Source organism: Callithrix jacchus, chromosome 2, assembly GCF_049354715.1.
Source record: "Callithrix jacchus isolate 240 chromosome 2, calJac240_pri, whole genome shotgun sequence".
Classification (NCBI taxonomy): Eukaryota; Metazoa; Chordata; class Mammalia; order Primates; family Cebidae; genus Callithrix; species Callithrix jacchus.
In genome coordinates this window covers 197,441,110-197,455,333 of record NC_133503.1, presented here as the reverse complement: position 1 = coordinate 197,455,333, position 14,224 = coordinate 197,441,110, and the positions used below count along the sequence as shown (strand labels likewise).

The window sequence follows — 14,224 nt, the reverse complement described above, 5'->3', positions numbered from 1 at the left end:
GTACCAACTACTGTTGGAGTGGAGAGGCTTCTGAGAGGGACATTTACAGTAAGACTTGCAGAGTAAAGGAGCGTAGGTGACCTCATGCTTTCCCTGGGTAAATCCACTCTCAAGTCAGACAAGGGCAGAGCCCAGCTGAGCATGTCATTACCCTCCCCAGACTGAGCAGAGGAGTCACTCACCTCTGCCAAGTCAAGGCACAGTTACACTCCCTGGGTTCTATTCACAGGAAGGAAATACCAGGAGGCAGATTCAGGTTGTCCTCAACAGTTTGCAGCTATACAGACATGGTTCAGTCAATATTCCCTTAAACACCTGAGGTTCAACATGTTTCTAAACAGGGAGATTCCATACCAGATTAGGATGGGTGGTGATATTGTGATGTCTCATGTCATATGTCAAAGCTAAGGCTGAGATCAGGAAAAACATAGAGGCGATATAAGACATTTTGACAAATTATGCACTGAGAATAGGCAAAAGAAATCACTTCCTAGTTAAAAGCTAAAATCAGTCATCAAGCACAAAGAGCAAAATGTCAGTTCTGTCTTTAGAGAGCGATTGGAAGTGTGGACAGACTGCCAAGCATATTTGAAGAAGAGCATCCATCTGAGGCTCACACAGGGGAGAAGCTGGGCAAACATTGCATCAGAGAACCATACTCCTGCAAACAGCTATATCTGAGCCTGTGCTGAGACATCAACCTGCCTCTGCAGACCAGGCAGTTCCTAACAGGAGGGAGAGCTCATGGCCCTCAGTCCCAGCTTACCTTGCTGGAGCAGCCGACTTTCTCTGTATCTGGCAACCTTCTCTCCAAACTAACACGGGGGTCTAGATTTCTCCAGAGACTAACACCACCCTCTACATCTTTCCATCGTGATTGATCTAAGGTGAGGTTCTAGAGTTCCTGTGTCAGGGGACCTTGGAGGAAGCTCTCTGTGCACAAGGAGGGGGACTAGGGTTATTATTCTCATCTTGAAAGTGTTTCTGATCAAACTCCCTATATTGTATATTTAGCTTGGCATGTCGTGAGATGGGGAGAAGCTCATCTTTTTTTTTTTTTTTTTTCGTCTTATTAATACAGTATTTATTTGTCTTTTCTCTGTCAAACCCTGAGCCAACCACGTTCCCCAGGGTACCTGGGGAGGTATAGGAAAAGGAACACACAGGACTGACCATACATGGGAGAAAGAACTATGGGATATGGAGACGGCTCCTTCACATGGCGAAGAGGATGAGAAAGGCCACCATCAGGCAAAAGAGCCCCATGGCCTCCGAGAGGGCAAAGCCCAGAATGGCGTAGGAGAAGAGCTGTTGCTTCAGAGAAGGGTTCCTGGCATAACCAAGGATGAGGCTCCCAAACACAGTCCCAATCCCAGCCCCAGAGCCGGCCACCCCAACTGTGGCAGCCCCAGCCCTAATGAACTTGGCTGCTGTGTCGATGTCCCTTGAAATGGCGCTGGTTTGGAAGCTGCGGCTAGAGACAAATGAGGTAAGGGGACGTGAGACTGCCAATCTGCTGGGGCTCTCATCTGTCAGTGTCTCTGGTCTTTTCAGAAAAACTGTAGATAGTGGACGGCTCAGCAGCTGTCCCCTGTAGCAAGAAATATGCTTGTTGTCAAAATTAAATACACTGCTTTATTGCAGCAAGGGAGGAAACCTGGCATGGAGGACCATAGGGCATCTCAGCGAGCGGGGCTTTGAAAGGATATGGGTTTGCGGATGGGATTTTGGAAATGGCTCAAGGAGCCATCATTGTGCTCTGGATGGTGCCATTAGAAAGCAGCAGTGATTCTGTGGTTGATGCCTCCCAGTGAAACTTATCCAGGTGCGCAGAAGCAGCAATCACTCCTACTGGCCGGGAGAGAGTGATATATGGTCATATGGGGTTCTGCGATTTGTGCAATGTTATTATTTTTGTCTGTGTTCAGAGGTGATTGCTGGGGTGTGTGTGTGTATGTGGTTGGCTGGTTTTTGTTTTTTTGCTCCATAATAATCAGAGTGGCTTTGTCTGCTGCTGATGTTTTATGAAACTGTTTATGCTCAACGGAGGCCGTCCTGGCCGAGCTGAAAAAACACACCCAGTGCCAATTGTTTTATAATTGCTTATGGTCTCTGGTGCTTATGGAAGGACTTAATTCCCCTCAGGCCACCCATGGGAACTGTACTCTTTGTCTTTCAATCAGCTTATAAGCCACATAAGTTAGCATTCTTCTTCATCTCTTGGAAGAATAAGAGTACTGATGATGATAATAACAATCACACGCTCTGTAGGGCTACCACATACACTCAGGGCTCCCCCAGAGCATTCCTCTTGCTGGCCAGGCCATGGCAAAGTCTGATTAGGTGAAAAGCCAATGGCATCACGTTGCAAAGATCACAACCACCTGGGATCCTGTTAGAAGACTGCAGACAGCAGAGGATTAGGGACAAAGTTGTGTGTAAGAAAGCTCTCCTCGGCCGGGGGCAGTGGCTCACATCTATAATCCCATCACTTTGGGAGGCCGAGGAGGTTGCATCATGAGGTCAAGAGATGGAGACCATCCTGGCCAACACGGTGAAACCCCGGCTCTAATTTTGTAAAAATACAAAAATTGGCTGGGCATGGTGTCACGCACCTGTAGTCCGAGCTACTAGGGAGGCTGAGGCAGGAGAATTGCTTAAACCCGGGAGGCAGAGGTTGCAGTGAGCTGAGATTGCGCCACTGCACTCCAGCCTGGCCCCTGGCAATGGAGCAAGACTTTGTCTTAAAAAAAAGAAAGAAAGAAAGCTCTCCTCAAGATCTTGCCACACAGATTGAGGGGGGATATAGCACGTATCAATTTCACAAGCCCAGGACCCAGCTCTACAGAGGCACCTGTAGAACCATAATCACCAATGCTCATACTTAATAAAAAATTAGGCTCCATTCATCCCAGATTCATAAATTGATAGCTTTATTCTCTGGGAGGAAAAGTATTTGCTGACATAAATGAATAAAAAAGATAGTGGGGCCGGGCATGGTGGCTCAAGCCTGTAATCCCAGCACTTTGGGAAGCCAAGGAGGGTGGATCATGAGGTCAAGAGATCGAGACCATCCTGGTCAACATGGTGAAACCCCGTCTCTACTAAAAATACAAAAAATTATCTGGGCATGGTGGCACATGCCTGTAATCCCAGCTACTCAGGAGGCTGAGGCAGGAGAATTGCCTGAACCCAGGAGGTGGAGGTTGCGGTGAGCCAAGATCGCGCCATTGCACTCCAGCCTGGGTAACAAAAGCGAAACTCTGTCTCAAAAAAAAAAAAAAAAAGATAGTGGCAGTTTCAAGAAGAAACAGTGAAAACACACAGCAGGCTACATGAATTTTACAAATCATTAGATTTGTTTACTCTATAAATATGCAATTCATTCAGAGTAATTAATCTGAAAGGGAACATTAGTTAAAATTTATTTGTGTTGTTCATGTGCCTGAGCACCTTAAAATCATTTTCCAAGGAGAATTATATCTGAGGTGATCAGATAAGTATATTGTGGATTATAGACACAGAATATATAATGCTGTGAATCAAAAGCTCAAGCTTTCTTCTTCTTTTCTTCTTACTCCGTTTTTCTACTTCTCTGTCTCCTTTGCCCTAACTCTCTCTGGATGCTATAGATACAGGGGAGTTTTCTCTGCATGTCTCTGTGCCAGCATCGAGTGCCCCTAAGGTGCAAGCTGGGGTATAGTCATCTCTGAGTGGAGCAGTAAGCTAAGGAGTCTGACTCCAAGTGTCTTTCATTTCTGCTGCCACGGTGATAATCAGAACCTGAGGTCGGGTCATGCCGACTCCATCCTCAGCCCATTATCTCCCAGTCTCAACCCAAGCTCAACCGTTGGTGACTGGCGTAAACCTGGTTGCTCTGACAGTTTCTCTATACCAGAGTGGTCAGGGGTCTTGCTTATTCAAGACTGGGCAGATACGTGAATCATAATCTCATTTTCCATCTCTCTGCTCCATGCACCCATGCTCCCAGCACACAATTTTTCATCAGTCCTTAAACTGCTTTGCAGATGCTGTGCAGCTGCCCAGAGCATCCTTGCCACATCTCCTTAAAACATTTTAACTACTGGTAAAGACCCAGATTGAGTTCCACCCCTTCTGTGAAATTTTTCCCAAATCCCTCCGTTTATCATCTTCTGTCTCCCATAGCATCTGCAAAAGTCTGTATGAGACCATGGACCACATTAATGTGTGATTTTCTCACACTTTTTTTCTCTGCCAGATCACCTACAAACTCTATATGGCCTTTGAAAAAAGACATAGATGCTCCATATGTTACCCAAATATATTCTCCTCAGGAACACCCACAGCATACAACTCTTAGAATTTTTTTCTTCCACCTCATCATACCATAATATATTAAGCATGTCCCTGTTGGACACTATTATGGTTCCATACTTTTGTCACAGCTCTAGCTAACTTTTTGCCATGTTGTTTTAATGATATTTTTTCAGACCTCCTTAAGATTACAAAGAAGCCTTCATATGTTTTCTCTGAAAAGTGAAGTGTTTGAGAAAAGAATCTGAGAACAAGAGAGTTATAAATTCAAAGTTGAGCCCCCAAAGCAGTATGAAAAGGTATTCAAAGTTTGAAAGAGGAAAGGAGGTCTATATTTATTTTTGTGTTTTCGCTCATGGTGTTGATGCTTTTAACCAATTATAGTTTTGGGTAAGACAGAAGACACAGCTGAACTGATAAACTAAACTCCTACTGAACTTTAGATATTTTTCTTCAATAATCTTATCCTTTTCCCTTTCTCTGTACTTTTGCAAGGTAGGGGGTTATTGTGTGTTTTTTTCTTTTATCAGAGTTCCCCAGAGAAACAGAACTGGTAGGAGGTACATAGGTAGATAGACAGAGTTATTATGAGGAATTGGCTCACATGAATATGAAGGCTGTATAGCCCAGACCCAGAAGAACCAATGATATGTTCCAGTCTCAATTTGAAGCCCTGAGAATCAGGGGAGCTGATAGTGTAAGTTCCAGTAAGAATTCAAGTATGAAGGCTGGAAAATACCAGTGACCCAGGTTGAAGACAGTCAGACACAGAATGATTTTTTTTCTTGCTCAACCTTATGTTCTAGTCAAGCCTTCAACAAATTAGATGAAGCTCACCTACATTGTGGAAGAAAATCTGTTTTACTCCTTCTATCAATTGAAATGTTAATGTCAGCCAGAAACACCGTCACAGACACATTCAGAAAAATGTTTGACCAAATATCTGGGCACCCATGACCCAGTCAAGCTGACACACAAAAAATTAACCATTCTCAGTTTTTGTAAGAGATCACAGATTTACCCTAAAGGGGGGAAAATAAGAATACATATATTTATATATATCCACCCCTAAAACCCTTAAAACAGGGTTCCTGGACTCTCTGGACTTTTGATATTGGGGCTTAGTAATTATCTGTTGGGTGGAAGTCTTCTCTGTTGTATGATGTTTACCAGCACCCACTACGTGCCAGTAGCACTGCTCCCCCAGTTGTGGCAACCAGATATCCTCTGCGGGGGAATCGCCCCTGGTTGAGAACCACTGGTCTGCCACAGTTTCAAAACTGTACGCTGAGGTTCCCTGGGACACTGAAGGAACACACAGGGGTACCAAGGCATGTCTTACAATTTCAAGGGAAACACAATGACATTTGCCTAACACCCACAGGAGCTAGTAATCCGAGATAGTTTACAGTGTTAACATTAAATGACTATATTACTTTTGGTCATATTCCATATTTGTGAATCTGAGTTTTAGGAATAGCTATGATAAAAAGCATGTACTGTGTAAAAATCAGTGTAGAGCAGGAAATTAACATGGTGGCATCCAACCTGATTCCAAGGTTGGGGAATTTGTTCTGTGCAGTAGGTGGCAACTTACTGTGATTCAAATGCTCACAAAATTGTTTGTCCTTAACTACATCATTAACTGAATTGTAGGCATTTCTCTTGCCCTAGGAGCCCCATGAACAAACATTTGAAGTGATACAGTGAGCATAAACCCAGAGAGTTTGAAACCTCTGTCTGAGCGTCAACAGATATGCACATTCCTAATATATGGTGAGGAATCACCTTTTGTATATGTGTTTTTTTATTTTTCAAAATTTAGTATGTGTATAACACTGAACATAATTTTAGGGGGTTGTGTGTGAGGAAGTTTAGGTAGAAGTAGATATTATTATTCTTTTTATCAACTGATTTGAAGATGAGTTAGTAAAGCTGACCATAACATTGGCATCATTAATAAGCCAAAGGACATTTCGAGAGTGTTTACAAGACTATTGTAATTGACTCTCTCTTTTAGCTTCAGTAAATAATGTGCCTGATGTTACAGAGACCTTGGCTATCACCTCCACTCCACACAAGGCACACTTAATAATTTTCTTAGGATTCAACATGGTCTTTGTATAGTGTGAAGGAGCAACCCTCCTTTAAAAGGGAAATCATTGAGACAAGAACCAGGGAAAGAGAAGTATTGTTGGCCTCAAGAAAAGCTGGTAGAAAGAAGGTATGAAGAAAGTTGAGGAATGAGAGAGGATCCTACAGCTAAGAGAGGAAAAGTAATATTATGGATGCATGTAAAGAAGGCATTTTGATGCTTAGTTAAGTGAGAAAAGGCAACAGTGGCTAAACACAGTAAGTGGTGGACTAGAAGAGAAAAGAATCGAGAAGACCTATGTTAGAAAAATATCCACCTAGAGGATAACATTGTGAGGGGAAGAAAAGATACTTGCATTGAAGGAGGAAGAGTCAGAATAAAGTTGGACACCATTGAGGAATAAAGTTCTGTATCTTGACCAAGCCGAACTTGATGGAGGGTTGCCCTACCAATAAGAAAACTGGACAAATAAATGCATGAAATTTTAACTAATCAGCTTTGGTAGATCATGTTTACAAAGATGGTGGCAACATATTATCAACCCTACATGCTCTTTCACAATGCAGCTTTATCATCCCTGATCTGGAGATAGAATCAAATTTCTTTCCTCTTGAAGCTGGACTGGCCCTGTGGTTAATTTGAAGGTAAGTCATGTTCCGGAACTTCTGAGCCCAGGCTTTAAACAGAGCTGGAAGCTTCTGCTTCTGTGCTCTAGGGGAAATTGGCCATTATCTAAGGATGTAAACTAATCTCAAATGCCCAAACTGCAAGAAGACCAGCATAGTTATGTAATGACACTGTGTGGGGCAGAACCAAGGATCCAACCCTCAGTCCCCACTGAACTCCCAGCCAACACCATTGAGTGAGCCATAGGAGTGAGGCCGTCTTTTAAACGGAACTTCTAATCCTGGTAGAGTCATTCCAGTTGAGGCCATACCGAGCAGAATTCAGTTGTCCTCACTGAGCCCTTGTGAAATTGTGTAATTTTGATTACCTCAATGTTATTTTAAGCCATTAAGTTTTACAATGTGCAATTTGAGGCTCTCTAGCCTCAACAGATTATGTAAACACAGATGTATATAAATAATGGTTGCCCCAATTTATTGGGCTCTTGATTACACTTGATTTACTTAAATTAACTCTCATAGGCTTTCTATGAATCAGTTAGGACCCACATAAGAAAACAGGCACCATTCTAGAAATGTTAAACAGGAGAAGTTCAGTACAGGGATCCATAACACATGAGAAAGAAGAAACAGAAAGCAAATGGTAAGCAACCAAGGTGTTAATAAACACTTGAAAGCTGCTAACGTCCCTGAGACTGAGCAAAAGGAAGAGGAAAAATAATTAGAACCCAGAATCCAGAATCCAGAATTGTCTTACGGAGACTGCCTGGAGGAAGGGGGGACCACAGAGAGGGATGCTGACCAGAAGGAAGTGGAGCCACAAAGGAGATCCAGTCTTTTTTAGGACTCCCCCGTCTCATTTTCATTTGAACAGTGGGCATGACTGCAGTGACTGATAGGTTAAAAAACAATCAGTGTGGAAAACACTATGTTATGTGCAGAATTATCCAACACCTGGGATAAGAAAAGTCTGATACAGTTTCATCGTCATACAGGGAACCTTCTCTTCCCTGAAGCTTTAGTCTGTATACAAATTCACTTCTGATGAACTTTTTTCTTCTTTTTTTTCTGACTCCTTTTTTTAATACAGGAAGTCCACTTCATTTTATATATATATAAAATAAATTATATATATTTTATAATATATTATATATAAAAATATATAATTTATTATATATAATTGTAATATATATATTACAATTATATATATATAATTGCACTTTAGGTTCTGGGATACATGTGCAGAACATGCAGGGTTGTTACATAGGTACATACAAGGTAATGTGGTTTGCTGCCTCCATCCCTCCATCACCAATATCTGGCATTTCTCCCATGTTATTCCTCCCCAACATCCCTACCCCGCACATCCCTCTCCTATTCCCCCCCAACAGATCCCAGTGTGTGATGCTCCCCTCCCTGTGTCCATATGTTCTCATTGTTCAACACCTGCCTATGAGTGAGAACATGTGGTGCTTGATTTTCTGTTCTGGTGTCATGTTGCTGAAAATGATGGTTTCCAGATCCATCCATGTTCATATAAAGGACACAAACTCATTGTTTTTTATGGCTGCATAGTATTCCATGGTGTATATGTGCCACATTTTCCTCGTCCAGTCTATCATCGATGGGCATTTTCATTGGTTCCAGGTGTTTGTTATTGTAACAGTGCTGTAATGAACATACATGTGCATGTGTCTTTATAACAGAATGATTTATAATCCTTTGGATATATACCCAGTAATGGGATTGCTGGGTCCAATGTAATTTCTATTTCTAAGTCCTTGAGGAATCACCACACTGTCTTCCACAATGGTTGAACAAATTTACACTCCTACCAGCAGTGTAAAAGTGTTCCTATTTCTCCACATCCTCTCCAGCATCTGTTGTCTCCAGATTTTTTAGTGATCACCATTCTAACTGGTGTGAGATGGTATCTCAATGTGGTTTTGATTTGCATTTCTGTAATGACCAGTGATGCTGAGCATTTTTTTTTATATGTTCATTGGCTTCATATATATCTTCTTCTGAAAATTGTCTGTTTATGTCCTTCACACACTTTTGAATGGGTTTTTTTTTTCCTTGTAAATCTGTTTTAGTTCTTTGTAGATTCTGGATGTTAACCCTTTGTCAGATAGCTAGATTGCAAAAATTTTCCCCATTCTGTTGGTTGCCGGTTCACTCTAATGATTGTTTCTTTTGCTGTGCAGAAGCTCTGGAGTTTAACTAGATCCCATTTGTGTATTTTGGCTTTTGTTGCCAATGCTTTTGGTGTTTTAGTCATGAAGTCCTTGCCTATGCCTATGTCCTGAATGATTTTGCTTAGGTTTTCTTCTAGGGTTTTTATGGTGTTAGGTCTTATGTTTAAGTGTTTAATCCATCTGATGAATTAATTGCAGTGTGCACTGCCCAGACACATCAGAAATGCAGAAATGTGCTGACCTCACCAGACTAGAGTCAGGTGATCTCCCAAGTGGGAGCCCTGTACTGTATAATTTCCTTTCCTCTTGAAGAAATTTGAGGAAGTGTGATTCCTAGAAGCAATCATTTTATTCATTATTTTCTCAACTTTTTGTTTTCTCATTTCTCTGACATCCTCCCATAAACTTCATGTGTTCTCCTGGGCTAACCCTTGTAAAATGTTCTTTCTCAGTCCACTAAACCCCAGGGGTATGTGTTTTGGCACCTTGGATTCTTAGGGTGTACAGCCTAAGTCCAGACCAGGAGAAGAGATGGTGAAGCAACACTGAATAAGTAGAAACACTATGTGAGGAATTAGCCTCTTTAACACTGGGTGGGAGGGGCAGGGAGATAACCAGAAACAATTAAAATCTTAGCGGAGAACCCAGAGTGAAATGAAAACATGCTGGGATCAACCTTGAACACCCCTAGCTCCCTGATCACAGTCATTAAAATCTGCCTCCTGGTGATGTGATATCGATCCTTCTATGCCTCATCCTTTATAAGCAGTAATCACTTTACACAAAAATATAGGTCAGTCAATGAGAAGAGCCTTTTCATACAATTAACTGTGCTGGTCTGAGGTCTTTTGGGATATCAGAATCGGAACCCTAGGGCGATTTCATTATTGAATCACAGTGGGAATAGGAAATTAAAAAGTTCAGAATTTTAAAAACTACAAATGTAAACATATGAAAGCAGTTGCCTATTAAGACATCCTTAATTGATTAAAGCAACTTCTTCATTATCCTAGTTTTATATTTTGGTGAGAAAACAAACTTCTGTATAACGTATTGTATTTTACTATTTTAAGAGCAAAGCTTCTTTATCTGGAGTATTGTTATAGAAAATTTTCATAGATAAGTTATTTTTCACTTTTTAAAAATGAATCCACTACCATTCAGTTTTGCAGAAATATGAAATCAACCTAAATGCCTGTCAACCAACAAGTGGATAAAGAAAATGTGGTACATCTACACCATGGACTATTACCCAGACAAAAATGGAATGAAATAAGGGCCTCTGCAGCAATGGTTGGATGGAGCTGGAGACTATTATTCTAAGTAAAGCAATTCAGAAATAGAAAACTAAATAGCTTGTTTCACGTATAAGTGAGAGCTAAGCTATGAGGGCCTAAAAGTATAAGAATAATAAGATGAACTTTGGACACTCATGGGGATGTCTGGGATGGGGAGAGATAAAATACCACATACTGTTAACAGTGACAGGTGCACCAACATCTCAGAAATCATCACTCAAGAACTTATCCATGTAACCAAACACCACCTGTTCCCCAAATACTATTGAAATGAAGTTAAAAAATAAAGCCACCACTAACGCAGTTATTTTAAAATTGAAATTTGCCTTCAATGGGTCTCTGGAAACACCCATCACTGGCCATCCCACACAGGACGAGGACAACACAGCGATGAGGGGGGAAATGAGGGGAATGTACCCTCACTCTTGTAGCACGAAGCTATGAGCACCCTGTTGAAAGCATTTTCTACTAACATTACCATAGATCCTTCCATTTCTTTACTTCCTGAGTGTACCGGCATTACATCTCAGTGACCTAGGAAAGAATAACCGAAGGAAGGTTTAAACTCTATGCCTCTCTCTGCCTTGTGAAAACCATGAGAACTGGCTCACTGAAGGAGTCACACAGAGCTCTTCTGGCATAGAAAATCTAAAAGCACCTCTCCTAACATTGCCCTTCCTTCAGGACACATGATATGTTTTATCCCTGCAGCAGCCACCATTACCCCAACCCATGGCCTCCAATATGTTTGTAATTTTAGGCACAAGTGACATAATTGCAAGTCAAGAAAGAGTCTGGATAACAAGAAGCTTAGCAATGATGGCCTGGATGCAGGCTATGCCTGGGCAGTTTTCTCAGGTAGATCTTATAAAATAAGTATTTTACTTCCCACCACTAACGACAGACATGAGATGACCCCACAGTTCCAATGGGATTGGCCACACTCCAGCAACTGGACATGGCAGTTTTCTTGGTTCAATAGTCAGAAGACTTCTATTTTCAACATGTGTGTTATTTTCCCTTTTAAAACTTGAAATCATGTAAATTTCAAAAAGATCAAGTGAAAACATGCAGAGGAGAAAAACGTGTATCTTTCTAATCAATGGCCATTTTCCAGAAACAAAATATTTGCAAAGTATTTTAAACTGGTCATGGAAACAACGATGGTTTACACAGTTGCTGCTGGTGCTGTTGATAGCCCAGTCTTCGACTGTCTAACCTGCAGTTCTCAGTGGTTCAGCAACATTGAATTGGGGGTCCCAATCTTAGAAATAAGAGCTGCCATATACTGGGACCTAAATTAGTAATTGATACTGTTTATCCAAGTTATGCTAAAGTCCAAGTAACTGGAAACAGAGTAGTGGTTCAGGGATGTTTCTTTATACTCCTAAACATTGTGAATTATTTCTCAGTAATGTTACCTGAGAATATTTTTAAATAGCTGAAAAATACAAGACAAATCATTTGCAGAATTAATGACATTTTTACTTTCTTTTTAGAAATGATTATTGGCAAACTTGAATACTTATGCTTTTATGTTTGACAAATGTATTTACTTTTGGATTTTTCGTAATTTGGTTAAAATTGGAATTGTTACAAGTTACTTTTGCAGCTTATTCTTAAGAAGAATCTAAGTTTTTTGGCTTTAAAGTATATGGATTTTTGAATTGACTGATAACATTGTAATGTATATTGTTAAAGAACAGACAACACCATATCTTTTAGAATAAAAAAAGTTTACCACAAACATTATTTAAAACACGTTAAGATCTAATAAATTAGTTTCATTTTGGTATAGGAAAGTGTAAGAATAGAGATGAAACAAATACAAAATATGTTTTGCTCTATGAAATGTAGCTATATTTTTATTCTAATGCTGAGAAAGTGAATTAAAATACCAATTTTAATTTGATGTTTTCCTAACTTCTTAATGTTTTTGAAATTAAAAGTGTTCCAATAAGAGTTAATGATATATCCCCTTGAGAGTCAATCCGCTGGCTCTTTTTCCTCCCTCCCTCCCTTCCTTCCTTCCTTCCTTCCTTCCTTCCTCCCTCTCTTCCTTCCTCCCTTCCTCCCTTCTTCCCTTCCTTTCTTCCTTCCTTCCTTTCTTTCTTCCTTCCTTCCTTCCTCCCTCCCTCCCTTTTCACTCCCTTTTCACTTTTTGAAAATGAATCCACTACAATTCAGTTGCAGAAATATGAAAATAACCTAAATGCCCTGTAACAACACCCTGTTCTTTCCTCCCTCCCTCCATCCCTCCATCCCTCCCTCCGTCCCTCCCTCTTATCTTTTCTTGCTTTGTGTTATTGTTTGTTTTATTTTCCTTGTGGGGTGGGAAAGAATGGGATTGTTAAGAAAAAGTTGTTTCCAAAGACCACTTCTACTGACCTTCTGCTAGTATCCTTGGAGTCCTGGCCTCAGGGACCAGCCAGAACAGCAGAAAGTGCAGAAGAGCTGAGAAACCAGATCTAGCTGACTCCAGATCTAAGCTCAGACAATGTAGAAAATTTGCTTGGGCCACTTGTTCTTCAGGGCTCAGATTTTCACATTTGAAATGCAGATGATGACTCTTTAATAAGTTGTTTTAAGGAATTAGTTGAAAATCTACACAAAGATCTTAGCTCACTATCTGCTATATTCCTACAAAAGGAAGAAATATTTGTATTTTACTAAACGATGATTGGCTTAATAAGAAGGTATACATATACAGGTATGAAAACAAATGAAGGGACTATTTTTTTAAATAGAGACGAGTAAAATTCTTGAAAATGTCTTGAAATACACCTTTTCTACATGTATGTCCTTGGCTGCCATTTGCCTCTACTGGAACTGTCTGTGTGGATAAAAACTCAATCACCACCATGCACATGATGTTTCAATGTTACCTCCATGGACTTTATACTATGTTGCAGCCATAACCCTAAATATCTTCCAATTTAATTAAGTTACGTTTAGAAAAGTAAAGGTTTAATAGCCCACAAGTTTACATCTAAAATTTACCATTAGTTTATCTACAGCTGACATTTGTGATAATTTGAGACAACAGCTTTGTTTTGCTCTGGAAGTAGATAAATATATTTTAAAAAGACAATTTTTATGATGCTTGTGCCACTTGTAACAGAAAGAGAATAAGAATTCAGGAAACAAAAAATCATCCACCGATATATTACTGAAAGATTCATACCTTCGCCTTCCTCATGACTCCAGAGCTGGAATTTAATCACATCCCCCAATGAGTAATAAGCTTCATGCATGGAGTGCATCTGCCATAAATTTTGATCAGCTCACCTACATGTTATTGCTAGAGGCTTGGAAAAAAATTCTCCACCAACTGAGTACAATGCAATATTTGTTTCCATTTATAAAACCTTGGTTTATTCTATTTACCTTGTGTTCCATGAATAGAATACATTTAAATAGACTCTATTATGTGGTCAGTATTTTTTTTATTGCATTTTAGGTTTTGGGGTACATGTGCAGAACATGCAAGACATTTGCATAGGTACACACATGGCAGTGTGTTTTGCTGCCTTTCTCCCCTTCACCCACATTTGGTATTTCTCCCTAGGCGCCCCCCCCGCTGTCCCTCCCCTCTTCCCCCCAATAGACCCCAGTGTGTAGTACTCCCTTCCATGTGTCCATGTGTTCTCATTTTTCATCACCCACCTATGAGTGAGAATATGCAGTATTTCATTTTCTGTTCTTGTGTCA

General features: G+C 40.4%; 1 protein-coding gene across 1 annotated transcript in view; it reads right to left on the bottom strand.

The window, feature by feature from the left end:
• Positions 1-1,069: 1,069 nt before the first annotated feature.
• LOC100389245 (ATP synthase F(0) complex subunit C2, mitochondrial-like) overlaps positions 1,070-14,224 on the bottom strand; it is a 55,890-nt gene continuing 42,735 nt past the window's right edge. Inside the window, exon 4 of the mRNA XM_078365996.1 lies at positions 1,070-1,591. Coding sequence (XP_078222122.1) covers positions 1,216-1,591 — 376 coding nt within the window. The 3' untranslated portion in view covers positions 1,070-1,215. The remainder of the gene's footprint in view (positions 1,592-14,224) is intronic.